The sequence below is a fragment of the Gobio gobio genome (assembly GCF_949357685.1).
Source record: "Gobio gobio genome assembly, chromosome: 2".
NCBI lineage: Eukaryota > Metazoa > Chordata > Actinopteri > Cypriniformes > Gobionidae > Gobio > Gobio gobio.
In genome coordinates, this window is record NC_137098.1 from 68,850,123 (window position 1) to 68,865,421 (window position 15,299).

The following is a 15,299-nucleotide window of genomic DNA, read 5'->3' on the forward strand; positions in this document are numbered from 1 at the left end:
CATCAGTTTATATTTAAAATTTGACGAAGATATCATGAAAAATGGGGTTCCTGCATGCTTTTTTCTAAGAATATGTCCAGGTGCCAAGAAACCTAAAGGAGACTTGATAACCTAATGTTATGAAGTGTACTGCAAGCTGTTTTAGCCATCATATATGATGCTTGAATGCTTTTTCAACTATAAAATAATAGGCAGAACCATAAGACTTTGTATTAGTGATTTATTTGTACAACAGAACTTATAAAAATATAATAAAAATGAAATATTAATAAAAAAAGAGCTAAACTTCTTTGCATCTGAAAATACAACAAGTAATATAAGTATAATAACTATAAATATAACTAGTAATATAAATAACAATATAATATAAATATATAGCTATAAAAACACACACAATTTGCAAATGTAAAAAAAAAAACATTTACTGGCCTTTTACTGGCGGATTCAGGTCTACAACAGCAAGTGCAGATCTTGAAGAATCTGAAAGCGTTCTTCTCTTTTCTGCTGGTTGGCTGGTGCTTGGATGCCATAGCTCATCTGAAGACTCAACCTGATGCCTGTAGAATGGCAAGGAAAGGAAAGAGAATTAGCACTGCATGTCCTATTTCTGTATAGTTTGCCCATTCAATCAACAATCACACTGTCATCATTCACTCTAATTACAGGCCATCCCATGAACAATGAAACTGATGGGCAGTCGGTTAGACAGCAGTCATATTGACGGCCACCTATACATTCTCACACAGCCCAAGCATCAATCTAACGGCCGGCTATACAGTGAGCATTCATATTGACGGCGGCCCATACATTCGCACACAGTCCTACAATCAATATAATGGCCGGTGATACAGTGAGCATTCAACAATCACACAGATGGTCGGCCGTCTGTGTGTGCTAGAAAAAATGCTAAATATCAGTATATGTATAATCTATACTGGTATATTGTAATTTTTCTAGCACACAGGAAAAACATAAAATAAATACAGTCTCAATATATATATATATATATATAAACAATTACTGGTGTTATATATATATATGTTTTATTTACACACACACGGGGAAAAATTATATATACTTTTTCCCCATGTGTGCTAGGAAAAATACAAAATATCAGCATATGTATAATGCATACTGGTATATTGTAATTTTTCTAGCACACAGGAAAAACATAAAATAAATACAGTCTCAATATATATATATATATATATATATATATATATATATATATATATATATATATATATATATATATATAAACAATTACATGTGTTATATATATATATGTTTTATTTACATACACATGGGGAAAAATTATATATACTTTTTCCCCATGTGTGCTAGGAAAAATGCAAAATATCAGCATATGTATAATGCATACTGGTATATTGCATTTTTTCTAACACACAGAAACAATAAAATAAATACATTCTCACACACATTCTCAATATACATAAACAACTACACATAGCAACTCACCGGTATGTTATTGGATCAGCTCTGTCAACAAGCACCGTCATCGCTGTCTTGACTCTTCTCAATGGTTTTCCACACCGCTGCTTCGAGTGAGCTCAAATAAAGCATCTTCAACACAATAAAAACTTCTTTTGACGATCCATTGGATAATACATTCCGTCCAGTTAGTAAGATTAGCAAACAGTTACTACAAAGAGACCGTCTGTTTGTTTACTAGCCCGTTAGCTTTATGCTGTCAGTGGGGGTGTGTCAAACTCGCTGCATCTCGTGGGGAGATTGCGCCACATTGGCACATTCAAATGAATAAATATTCACGCCCATGTGACAAATATACACATGCAAGATCTCGTTGGAATCGTGTGCTCATTGGCTACATTTTCTGTCAGTCATGACGATTCAATGCTTTTATTGGCTCCAGATAAACAGACATTATCATTGGATGAGCACGTCATGACATCAGATAAAACGAGTGCCATGGTTGGATATTTTTGACTATATCGCGGCTATCTTTGCATGTTTTTGAGTGGGGTTAGTTGTATTTTGTTCGTAACATTCTAAGGTATAAACCCATGCCACTTTATGCTACCGGGAGACTGTTTTTGGTGCATTATTTTATTGCATAACAGTCTAGTATGATACTTCGCTCCGCGGAAATGCGATGTAAACAAAGGATTAACCATCAATATTACACCGTTATTGTTTCGTTGGATTAAAATGCTCTATGGGATGTTATTCAGTGGACCTTCACCTTTCCATTCATTCTGGAATGTTTAGCAGAGGATGCGTGTGTGGCTCGTAATTAGGACATTAAAGGTAGGTGCTCTGTTTTTAATTATGCTTGATTTGATGTGTATTGCTTACATTCATGCAAAAATACAGCCGTTATAAGCTTTTCATTGAAAAACAGTGGTCTGTCCTCGATGCTTGAGGTTTAGACCTTTAGAATGATATATAGTTTGTCAAGATTAATGATGTTTTTTTGCGTTAAATCTATTAACAAACATTACACTCGTGCTAAAAATAGCGCTTCAACCCGTGCACGTGCTCATGAACGTTAAGGAGTTAACTTATGGACGAGCCCCCACTTGTCACAGGCCGGCTCATAGCCTGTGGCAAAAATGAGGGGACACCAACAACAGGTAAAGGCCAAAAGAGGTTCTTTATTGTAAACCAAAAACTAGTAACTATAAACAAGGAAAATGGAATGAGGTGTGAAAATGTCATAGTGTAAGGTGTATGTAAAGTGCAGGGATGCGTGAATCTGTGTGTGTAACATGTCTGAGTGGAAACTAAGTAGAACTACAAAGGAACAAACACAAACAGGATCATACCTAGAGGAGCAGAGCGCGAGAGAGATCGGTTAGTGAGGCAGTTTAAATACCCTGAGCCCAGGTGGCTCCAATCACTAACGACCCTCCTCTGCCTGCAGGAGGAACCGCCCCTGCAAGGCAGGGGAGGGGCCATGACAATATTTTGCTATAATAAAAGACTGGTTGTATCGAGTGACACAAAACGCTCAGGCCAAATAGATACAACCCAATTATTAATACCCAAAAGCCGTCTGGAAATCCTATTCCAGGCGGCTCATTGTAATCCAATGACTGGACATTTAGGAAAAGTAACGACACTAGATTGTCTCATGGTTCGGGTCAGGCATTCACGACAACGGGCGCAGGGGGTTTGTGTGTTGTTGTGAATGACAGTTGGTAAACCTACCGGCCACCCCAAAAGCGTTGTTGCGCCCTCTCCCATTAATGCAGGTCCCCTTTGAAAGAATTGGGATGGATTCAGATGTTGTTGAAATGATTGTGCACAAGTCCAAACTTTATTTTATGAGCTTTCATATATACTTTCTATTAGGCATCATGTCAATCATGAATAATAACAAAATAAATAAAAAAATTGCATTACTTTTCCTTAGGTTTTCTCAGCTGTGATGTAACATAACTTCCAAACAATTTGAAAGGTTTTTGTACAAAATGAGGCCATGCACTTGTACAGTGTTTATCTTGTTTTTTAATTTTTTTAAGACTTATAAGCCATTACTTTTAAAGGGGTCATGAACTGGGTTTAAAAAAATTGTATCCTGTTGTCTGAGGTCTACTTGTGACTTGTGACCGCGTGGTTTTTACATTCAAAAACATCATGATGAATAAGTAATAGGCTATTTTCTGCCATGGTTTTGAGCCTCTCTTAAGACACGCTCGGTTTTGATGGGCGTGCCACACTGAACACTTGGAAGTAAACGCCCACGACTAGGATTGGATAAATTTGCATATTTAATGAGCTTCGGCTCCTTGGTGAGTACGCGTGAGGCATTGTTTTGAAAGCTGCAACCGGAATGATTCGTCCCTCAGGGCTCGCAAAATGTCTTTAGCAAACAAACACAGTGATTTATCTCTCATCCACCAGCGATTAATATTAATGTTGTTTTACATTACTTGGCCTGCCCGATCGATGGATATAAGTGCGAACCGTGTATCACACACACACGCGCGCGCGCCAAGTACGTTGCAGACAGCAAAAATGTCCACGATTGTATTTTTTCTTCAAATATCAAGTCAAGAGAGTGAACAACACACATCCCCGGGACGTTGGGCTTTGCGAGCCCTGTGACAGTGGTAAGTTATGTTTAGTTAGACATGTACACAATGTAACATTGTATTTGATCTGTAACAATGCATTACTCACATTAGTGTGTTGCTTCATTCGTTCATGTAATCTCATCCTGTCTGCAAATCCAGTCTCTTTTTTACAAACGAATCCGGTGAAATGAACATACGTGCAACGTCTTCCCCTCGTGAGCTGGATATTCATTAAAAATAAAGTTCAACCACACATTTCCAATATTAGAATCTGAAGGAAGCTTATGCTGCGACTGTGTTCTTCCACAACCAGGCACAGCGCAATATCTTGCTATCTTCAGCATGTTTATTGCTCGGTTGCGCGATCCGTTTAGCTTCACGAGTCGGTGGGCGGGGCTACAGAAGCAGGCGTACATATTTTTCTGTTGAGGAGGCGTTTCTGCATTCTATGACGTCAATGGTCGACATATTCTGAGATCGAGCATTTGCTGGGCCTGGTCTCAATAAAAGCTTTTCTTTGACTAACAAGGAGGTTTTCAGCTCTGAAACTTACAGGATATTCTTATATTACCATGACCTTTTATATATCAAAGGCTCAAGGGAAAGTTGATTTCTCAATTCATCACCCCTTTAAGTTTGCCACTTAGACGTGGAATCATTAAAAAAAATCCCTTAGGGTGTAAGTGGTTAAACAATGAATACGACGAAATGAAATATTTTTAAATATGACTAGAACAAGAACACTCACTATTTCTCCTGTTTCATGTCAGAAATTGTAATATTTTCCACCCTGAACGTCTAAATGTGATGTGGACATAAACAAATGAGGGATGAGGATGTGTTTACATGCAAATGTGTTCATGTTTTATAAACAAACAGTAAACAGCAGAAGTATGAAATTAAACAAATTAAGAATTTTCAGAAAGAGACAAATTCTAAAAAAAAATATATATTTTAATGTTTTAATGTCCACATTCCAGCCAATCACAATCAAGTATTCAGAGGAAATAGAGACACGTTTATTCTGAAGCAGAAGATGAAGTTATTATTTCAGTGGATAATGAGAGTCCAACAACCTTTACTAACATTATAAATGAACTTCAGAGGAATGAAAGCACTTTAATGTCTTTATCTCGTCTCCTCTTCAACGGCTCAGCTCTCAGAAGAGGAAAGAAGAAACAAGGGCAAACAAATCCATCTTTTCCTCAAAAAGCCAAAAAGGAAAAAAGTGTCCCCAAAAACACAAACACATTATATTGATGTAACACGAGTTGTACAGTCCAGCAATAACATTAAACTGTTTAGTTATTAAAGTTAAAATGTAAATTATGAATGTTCATATGTAAAGAATTGTTGGATTAAGGTCCATATTCATATTGACGGATACTGACAGACATCAATATGCAAATGAAGGGAAAGAGTTGGACACATACACAAAAATAGAGGAAGTAAAATATGACATGGGGTTTTCAGAGAAATAAACAAATGATGTGATGCCCTGAATGAGGGATAAGAGCAGATATAATAATCACGTAGTTTAAAGCTGCAGACAGAAACATCAGACTCACGACAGAAACACACGACCTCTAAAGTAAGAACAACTCACATGTTCATTCTTCAGACACAATTAGACTTTGAGATGTTAATATTGTCTGAATGATTGTGAATCGAGTAATGCTGCTAAAATGTATTTTATTACATGATAATGTTTTACTCTAAGATGAATTAAATTTTTCAATGTGTTTCTTCCTCAGAAATGGACCAAACTCTATATTTCGTTCTTCTTCTCATTGGTGAGTGTGTTTGTTGTTTTATTTATGGTTTATAGTTTCATCAGGTTTGACCCTGTTATGAAAAGCATTAAATCAAACCCTCTCTTTCACAGCTCTCTGCTCCGTATCTGAATGTGTTCAGCGTCAGTATCACTTTATAAACGTGTTGAAGAACTGGACTGAAGCTCAGAGATACTGCAGAGAGAATTACACAGATCTGGCCACCGTTGACAACATGAACAACATGAACGAGCTGAAGAAGAGTGTGAATGATGGAGGTGTTCAGGATGTCTGGATTGGGCTGCAGAAGACGGGTGTTGATAAATGGCAGTGGTCTTCAGGTGATCCTGCGCTCGATCTGAACTGGAGATCTGGACAACCAAATAACGGACATGAGAGATGTGCTGTGATGAAAAATGGACAATGGGAGGATTTTACCTGTGATTCTACTCACCATTTCATCTGCAACAACAGTGAGTGCAGCTATTTAAAATTACAACAACCATTCATTTAAAATAGATGCACCATATGCCATTTTTGTATGCAATATTGTGAATATTGAAGAGACTGTACAAAATATTTTCCAGAAGAAAAAAAAAACACACAGAGGGAAAGAGATTGATACTGATATAGGCTGTGTTTCCCAAAAGCATCAAGAGTTAAGTTGATCAGAGAGAACATTGGTGTCAATGGTCTTCACAATCAACTTGGGTTCATGATGCTTTTGAATTGATAATATTCATATTAAATATAGCAGCAGTGACTAGAGCGGATAAAGCTTGATATTTTCAGCCTTCAGGATCTCAACACAAACCTGTAATTTCTTAAAGGGTACATAACACAGTTCTGCCAGTCTGTGTTAATCTTGAGTACCTATAGAGTACATCCTTCATATCTCCCAAGAGTCTTTAGTTTTATTATATTTATAAAAGACAGATACACTGTACCGATTCTTTCAGGAAACAGCCAAACCCATCAACGAGCTTCATTCGGGTTACGGGAATGGCATTTTGTGTTTAGACCATGAAATCAACAGTCACTAAAGAAGTGTGTTTCTGGTAGTGAGGGAAAGATAACCTGTTTAGCATGGGTTATTTGAAAATAGCATTAGACCCCCCCTTTAACATTAGAACCACTGCTGTTTTTTTTTTTTTTTACTAAAATTTTGTTTTTTTTTACAATCCCCTGTTATTAAAAATAGTTTAGATAAAACCAGATTAAAAACGGGGCATTTATACCTAGAAGTGCCAGCAGGTGAAATGTACTGGTATATAATTCCTTTCTTTCTGCACTGTTTTTGAGCAACGTGAAGGTTTACTGTAAACAGTCACACAACACACGGTCAAATGAAGATGCTTTAGCCTACTCATAAAAGTTCAAACTTTGGATTAATTACTTAATTAATTATAAAATAATATTTACATTTACATTTATTAATTTAGCAGAAACTTTTATTCAAAGCGACTTACAACTGAGGACTTCAGGAAGCGGTCCGTCATGAAGAGGCAAAACATCACAAAAAGTGCTTGAAAAACTAAGTTTTGGACATTGTAGTTTTTTTTAAGATGAGGTCAAGTGCTCACGGAAGAGGCTTTTGAATGTTGTCAGTGATTCTGCATTTCGGAAGAAGGCGAGGAGATCCACCAGCAGGAAACGGTGAATGTAAAAATGTTCTGGAGTGTGATTTCATGTTAAACACGCTTACCCACAGCTATTTCAGCCATTTTCTGTTGAACTAAGGTGCACAGTCATGGACAAATTTACAAATGTCAGTATTAGATAACCACTAGAGGGCACTAAAACACCATTTGATTTAGTTTAACCTCTAATTACATGCAATTCAACACCATGACTATCATTAGAATTTATGTTCTTTTTAACTTAAAGGGGTCATGAACTGGCTTTTTTTTTTAAAATGTATACTGTTATCTGAGGTCAACTTATGGCGTTTATGTGGTTTTTACATTCAAAAACATCATAATGAATAAGTAATAGGCTATTTTCTGCCTTGGTTTTGAGGCTCTCTGAGAAACACTAGGTTTTGATGGGCGTGCCGCACTGAAGACTTGGAAGTAAACGCCCACGGCTAGGATTGGATAAGATTTGTGGGGAAATGCTCAGAGAACTCGCAAAATATCAAACAAACACTAAATCTCTCTCACACACACGCGCGCGCGCGCGGGGAGACACACACACACACACACACACATGTTTGTTTTTGTGAAATGTGAGGACATTCCATAGGCGTAATGGTTTTTATACCGTACAAACCGTATTTTCTATCCCCTTACACTGCCCCTGCCCCTAAACCTAGCCCTCACAGGAGACTGTGCAGTTTACTTTCTGTGAAAAAAACCTCATTCTGTGTGATTTATGAGCATTTTGAAAAGTGAGGACATGGGGAACGTCCTCATATTTCACCCTCTTTTTGTAATACCTATGTCATACCCATGTCATTATACACATTTGTGTCCTGATATTTCACAAAAACATGCCCACACACACACACATTTGTGTCCTGATATTTCACAAAAACATGCCCACTCGCGGAGACACACACACATACACACACACTAGCGCGGGGAGACACTCACACTCGCGCGGAGACACACACACACACACACACACACACACACACACTCGCGCGGGGAGACACTCACACTCGCGCGGAGACACACACACACTTGCGGACACGGACACACTCTCACTCGTGCGGACACACACATAACGTTACAACAAGTCTCTCTACACATAATCAATACACAATCGTACACATATCAAACGATCTGTAACAATGCAATACTATCACGTATAAAAAACATGTTTTACTCACATAAGTGTGCTGCACCATTCCTGTCGGGTCCAATATAGAAGGCACAGCGTTGTGTTTCAATCGCACTCTGTCTGCAAATCCCCACGTGAGCTGGAACTTCATTAAAAATAAAGTTCAACCACATATTCCTAATATTAGGATCCGAGGGAAGCTTATGCAGCGACTTTGTTCTTCCCCAACCAGGAATAGCGCAATATCGTCGGCATGTTTATTGCTGCTGGCTAGAGCAATCCTACCAGCTCCATGAGTCAGTGGGCGGGGCTACTGTTACACGTGCTTATTATTCTGTAGAGGCGGTGTTTCGTCGCGCGATGACGTAAAGGTGAAGCACAAGATCGTTTTCAGGGTCTGGTGTCAATAAAAGCTTTTCTTTGACCAACAAGAAAGTTTTCAGCTCTGAAACTTACAGGATATTCTTATATTTGCCATGACCTCTTAAATATCAAAAGCTCAAGGGAAAGTTGATTTCTCAATTCATCACCCCTTTAACATCAGTGGTGCTCTGAAAAAAAAAGATTAAAAAAAAGATTGTTCAAATTGCTTTATTAAAATGAGCAAAAGCAACACAATTGCTATACATTTTGTCCTACCTTAATTTGAATGTGTTCAATCCACTTAAATATAAGTCAAATTGAAGTTTACTTAATCCGTTTGTGTTGAGATTACATGAATGATTTGTACTGCATTAACTAAAACTGGGTGGGGCTTGTTAGTTCCCAGCATGCTTTATATATGCCTAAATCAAGAGAGAGTAAATGTTGTTATTTTATATGTAAAAGTGTTATTTTATGTATTTTTGAGCAAGATGAGAAATGGGGAGACTTGATTGTGTTTAATAGTGTTTAATATGCAATGTGTTGGAATTATTAGAACAATTTAAATTACAGTGGGTTACCATTGTGGAGAAGAGTGGAGCATTTACTTAGTCTGTGGACTAAAACAACTAATGTTATAATAACTTTGTTAAAGGTAGTGATGGGCAAACTGAGGGTTTGTGAAGCACTAAAATATGCATTTGAAGCAAATGTCCCATATTGTTTCAAAGCTTCGAATCAATCTGACATCCGTCTCTACAGCGACACCTAGTGGTCACTTACATGTGTTGATCTGAAATAACCTTGACAATGATCCATGAATAAAAATAAAAAAAATCCAAAAAATAAAAATAAATAACATCTGTCTGACAACTACATGATCTTGGTTTTATAACCTGTAGCCTCCTCAATGTGAAGAACTATAGTTTTGTTTCTTTGGTCATGAAAAATAAACATTAAAGGGGTGATGAATTGAGAAATCAACTTTCCCTTGAGCTTCTGATATATAAAGATAATGGTAATATAAGCATATCCTGTAAGATTCAGAGCTGAAAACTGCCTTGTTAGTCAAAGAAAAGGTGGATGAGAGATGAATCATTGTGTTTGTTTGATAAAGATATTTTGCGAGTCCTGGCTGTGGCTGGGAGATTCATTCTGGTTGCCGTTTGCCACACGCTGTCACTGACAGGGGAGCCAAAGCTCATTAAATATGCAAATCGGTTTCAATCTAGCCATGGACGTTTACTTCCAAGTCTTCAGTGAGGCACGCCCATCAAAACCAATCGTTTTTCAGAAAGCCTCAAAAAACCAAGTCAGAAATGTCACGTCCAAACAAGAAGAAACTGGTACGAGGACTCAAGTGCAGAAATAAAGGATTTATTTATAAAAATAAACATAAATACAAAACAAAACCCACGAGGGGGCAACATAAACTAGAAATAACAAAACAAACTAAAAACATACTAAACAGAAATCACAGGGGACGTAGACATAACAACGATCCGACGAAGACTGAACACACAAAGGAACTTATAAAGGGGACAAATCAAGCAGGGAATGAGGGAACACAGGAGGGGCAAATGAAACCAATAACGAGATAACAAGGGGGGTGGGATCCAGACAGAGACAGGAAAATAACAAAAACACCACGTGCTACAAGAGACAGGACAGGCATGTGACAAGAAAGTAGCCTATTACTTATTCATTATGATGTTTTTGAATATAAAAACCTTGCAAACGTCATAAGTTGACCTCAGACAACAGTATACAAATTTTTTAAAAGCCAGTTCATGACACCTTTAATAAAAATAAATGTGTCACATTTGTTACATAAATTAATGAAAAATATTTGCTCTTCTGTTGAAGGACTTAGCCGATTTCCTTTTTTTTTCTCACAAGGGACACTTGTTGCTGGCATGCACGAATATTTTTTTTAGCAAGTATATGGAAAATTACTGCTATCACAAAATCTCTCTCCTCTCACAAAACCCCACAAGGTGAAGACAGATTAACTTCACTTTTAAACTGTGAGGAATTGGGTTCATACAGATGTGTGACTGTGTGGTTTGTTCCCGCCCCTTTCAATCAAACGCAGTTTCGGCAGCGCCACCTGATGAAACACTTGAAGCTTCATTTAGCCATAGTCACGTGACATGGGTGTTTCGAATCACAGTTCAGAGCAGTGTTTCAAAACATCTGAGCTTCGGGATCTCAGCAAAGCGTTGAAACGTCCGTTTCGAGTCAGCCATCCCTAGCTGAAGAAGCTTTAAATGCTTAGCCTTTAAGATGCTAATGTGTGCTGTTACTCGCTAGAAGTTTGTGAACTAGCTAGTACAGTATTATAATTCAGTTGTGTAACATTAAAATATATGAATTTGAAGTGGATGAATGCATATATGAAATTGAATGCCTGAATCATGTCAGGGAGCCATATAAAATTCACTTTGAGACTACATAATTAAATCACTTAAAATAACTTAATTCCATGATGTTGAAGTTACATGAACAAATTATGTTTGTTTAACTTAATTGATTCATGTGGGACCGATGTACACAATTAAATCCAACACAGTTAGTCGAGGCCATACGCACGTATACGTGGTATACCTTATTCTTACCCAGGAATGTTTTCGTATTAAGACTTCTAAGGATCAAAATTTGCATATGAGTTAATTAAACACTCTATTATTGTTATTATTACTCTAATTTACAACACACAGTTCATAAGAAATACATTGGTCAGTGAATTCGGTTATTATTGTTAGGGAAGCTACTCTGAAACTGTAGTTTGACAAGCTACTTATAAATTAAAGTAGTTAAACTACAGTCAAGCTACCCTTCTGAAAAAGTAGATAAACTACAAGTTACTACCAAAATGCAGCTACATCAAAACTTCTTTGATTTTTTTTTTCTACAATTAAATTGCATATTTACAAATAACTGAATAATCGTTAATAAAGAATGTTTTAAGTTAAATGTTTGGGGTTTAATACAACACAATGCAATACAATTATGATAAGAGTAAAGTTTTATTTTGTAAACCATCCAAATATACAATACATAGTCTATATCTCAAACTGACTGTCAAAGTGCAAAAGTCAAAGTGCTACAAATTGCATGTCACATCAATGCAAGATAAGCGACTTGGATACACAGGAGTAGACAAAAATGCAGGTAAACGGTGCAGTGATGGTGACGGTGTGTGATCAGAGCCGCTCTGAGATGCGGATCATGCGCTGCTTGCGTGAACATAGTGCACTTCATTCTGAAACCTGCTTGTTTTAAAAGTAACTGAGCTACTGACAAGCTACTAAAAAATGTAGTTAAGTTAGTGGCTACTTGTAGTTAACTACTCCCCATCACTGTTATTAATTATATGCATCTTGCATTCAGAGCTTTTATAAGCGGCAAGTTCCCTTACAAACTAAAAAGACTAATTAACAATGCAACATATTGAACTGAAGCCCGGTTTATTTATTTGTGCACGAGTGGTGTGCGAATCACCGTAATCAAAGTGTGATGAGATTTCCACAAGCCATTCCTCGTGACCGTTGATAAAACGTGCAACCTATTTGAATCTATTGAGAGTTTACCACTTTAAAACGCTGTGGAGTCAAACATGATCTAGAACAGCCACGTGAACTAACAAGGCAAATGGAAATGGAGAAAACATCAACACCAACACATATTAGAAAGCTTTTTTAACTATTTGTGACCCCTTTACTAAATGTCATACCTTGTAGAATTTATAATGTATGAACAAAATATATTTTTCACTATATATTGTTGTACACCAATTTTTTAGGAATACACCACTGCTCAACATGTAGGAATAATAGTCGATTAAAATCAATTGAGCATTAAGACTGCAACTACTAATTTGGAAATGACTAGTACAGACCAAGAACATGTGCATGCGCGAGAACTGAGATTACGGCGTTCTTCTTCTACTACTACTTGTTACTGGCTGCTCACTCTTTCGGAGTAGGGCTAATCTCAGTTCTTGCGCATGCGTCGTGGCACTCCCGCGAACTCTCGTCAGAGGCTCAAATTGAACAACAATAATAGTGTGATAAAGTTGTTATTTTTGTTGTTTTTCCGCTCAAAAAGTATTTTCGTCGCATGATAGACTTAATACAGAGCCACTGTAGTCATTTGGACTCCTTAAATGACGTTTTTACTTACTATTCTGGGCCATCAAGTTTCAGTCCCTCTGAAAGCCTATGGAGGAGTGAGACAGCTCTCAGATTTCATCAAAAATATACTAAATTATGTTCCGAAGATGAACGAAGGTCTAACATGGTTGGAACAACATGAGGGTGAGTAATTACTGACAGAATTTTCATTTTTGGGTGAACTAACCCTTTAACTGCACATTTAGCTGCAGTGTAGCATCTTCTTCTGTTTGGCATTTCTCTCATTCAGCTTTTTGTGTCTGAATCCATAATTTTATATGGAGAAATAGAAAGCATATTAAAATCATAATGATGTTCACACATTTTATTTACTATCATATCAACAAAATCATCATAAATACATTCTGAATATCAGTCTCTGAATGACACGTGTTTTTGGTGCTCCACCGCTGCTCTTATTCACATCCAAACCATAAATCAGTGTAAGAATAATGAACAAACTGACTCTGAATCTGTTTCCATGTGTTTTTCTTAAAGTGAGCACAGGACTCGTCTTTGTCAATCAGATGAAGAACTGGAGAGACGCTCAGAGTTACTGCAGACAGAATCACATTGATCTGGTCAGTGTGAGGAACCAGAATGAGAATCAACAGATTCAGAAGTTCATCAATGATAGTCTCATATCTGATGATGTCTGGATCGGCCTGTTCAGAGACTCATGGCAGTGGTCAGATCAGAGGAACTCCTCATTCAGATACTGGAAGTCTGGTGAACCAAGTGATGGTGATGAAAACTGTGCAGTCATCACCACGATCGGACAGGACGCTCTGAGAAAATGGAATAACATCCTTTGCAACAGCCAATGTCCTTTTGTGTGTCATGAAGGTGAGCAGATCCTCTCAAAACACACACACTCCATCATCAGCTCCAGATATCTTAAAGTTCACGCTACATGTCTGACAGGACAGATTCCTCCACAGTGTTTGTTCTGCATGTTGTTTTTGATCAGTCTCTCTCTAGTTTTTGCTTGTGGTTTGTTTTGTGTCCAGATAAACTGATTCTGATCAAAGAGAACCGGACGTGGTCTGAAGCTCTGAGATACTGCAGACAGAATCATGTGGATCTGGTCTCGGTTCATTCAGACGAGATGCAGCGTCGTGTGATGAATGTGGTTAAAGGGGCGTCTACTGCGGAGGTGTGGTTGGGTTTACGTCACTCCTGCACTGTGGGACTCTGGTTCTGGGTGAGCGGAGACACCGTGTGCTATCAGAACTGGGCGATAGATGATTCAGATCACTGTGAGTCTGAAGTGAGATCTGGAGCAGTTCAGTCTGGAGGAGATCAGCGTTGGATCAGCCTTCCTGAAAACAACAAACTCAACTTCATCTGCACAAATTATGAGTGAAGGATGTTTGTGTTGTTCTTTCTTCTTCTTTTTTAACTGGCAAACAGCATTTTTACTGTTTTCATCAGATAATGTGCTTAGATCAAAGTAAAATGAAATTAATTTATGTAAATAAAGAAAATCATTGAAGTCTTTAATATCAATGTAAAAAAATATTGGGCATTTAAAATACTAATGTGCACTATATATTGTAAAGAACCCATGAAATCAAAATGAGTGTTTATGTGGCCTACATTTACTGTACATTTCAAATTTACAGTTGTTCTCTTCTGAAAAAACAACTCAAAAATATATTCAACACACTCTAAAAATGCTGGGTTAAAAATCCAAATTGTATGTAGTTGTCAATCATCTTGGGTGATAGTGGTCCTGATAGAAGTAAATGTATTAAACAAGAGTAAATAAGGAGAAACATAAACGTCAGGAGGGGGCAAAGACAAAACAAATAACAAAAGAAAGCTAACTAATTTTACAATACTAACCTAGATATCAAATAACAAACAAAAAGTACAATAGCTTCCCTCCCTTCTTAAACATAAACGTGAAAAAACAAATAAAATAAAAAGACACCCACCTCCCTACCATGATCCGATTCAATAATGGTCAGGAAGGAAAATAGTTCATCTTAGCAGAAATAAATCACAACTTAGAAAAATGGTGGTTTACATCAAATGTCTTGTGTACCAACAATCACGATATAGGCTACACCATGAGGAACAATTCAGTCCATCAAGGAATTTGTGATGTTACGCATGACACTGAAGCGTTGAAGCGCGTA

At 37.3% G+C, this 15,299-nt stretch overlaps 1 protein-coding gene across 1 annotated transcript; it reads left to right on the plus strand.

Moving 5' to 3' along the window:
- Positions 1–5,578: 5,578 nt before the first annotated feature.
- On the plus strand, positions 5,579–15,065 carry LOC307120257 (C-type mannose receptor 2-like). Its single transcript, XM_079807188.1, has 5 exons — positions 5,579–5,652; positions 5,816–5,854; positions 5,947–6,306; positions 13,654–14,001; positions 14,166–15,065. The coding sequence occupies exons 2-5, from the start codon at positions 5,818–5,820 to the stop codon at positions 14,519–14,521; spliced, it is 1,101 nt and encodes a 366-aa protein (XP_079663314.1). The 5' UTR covers positions 5,579–5,652; positions 5,816–5,817; the 3' UTR covers positions 14,522–15,065.
- Positions 15,066–15,299: the final 234 nt, after the last annotated feature.

Coding starts and splice junctions, on each gene's coding strand:
- LOC307120257 (XM_079807188.1), top strand. CDS start 5,818: ATGGACCAAACTCTATATTTCGTTCTTCTTCTCATTG. Junction 5,855..5,946: donor TTTCGTTCTTCTTCTCATTG/GTGAGTGTGTTT, acceptor TCTCTTTCACAG/CTCTCTGCTCCGTATCTGAA. Junction 6,307..13,653: donor CCATTTCATCTGCAACAACA/GTGAGTGCAGCT, acceptor TTTTTCTTAAAG/TGAGCACAGGACTCGTCTTT.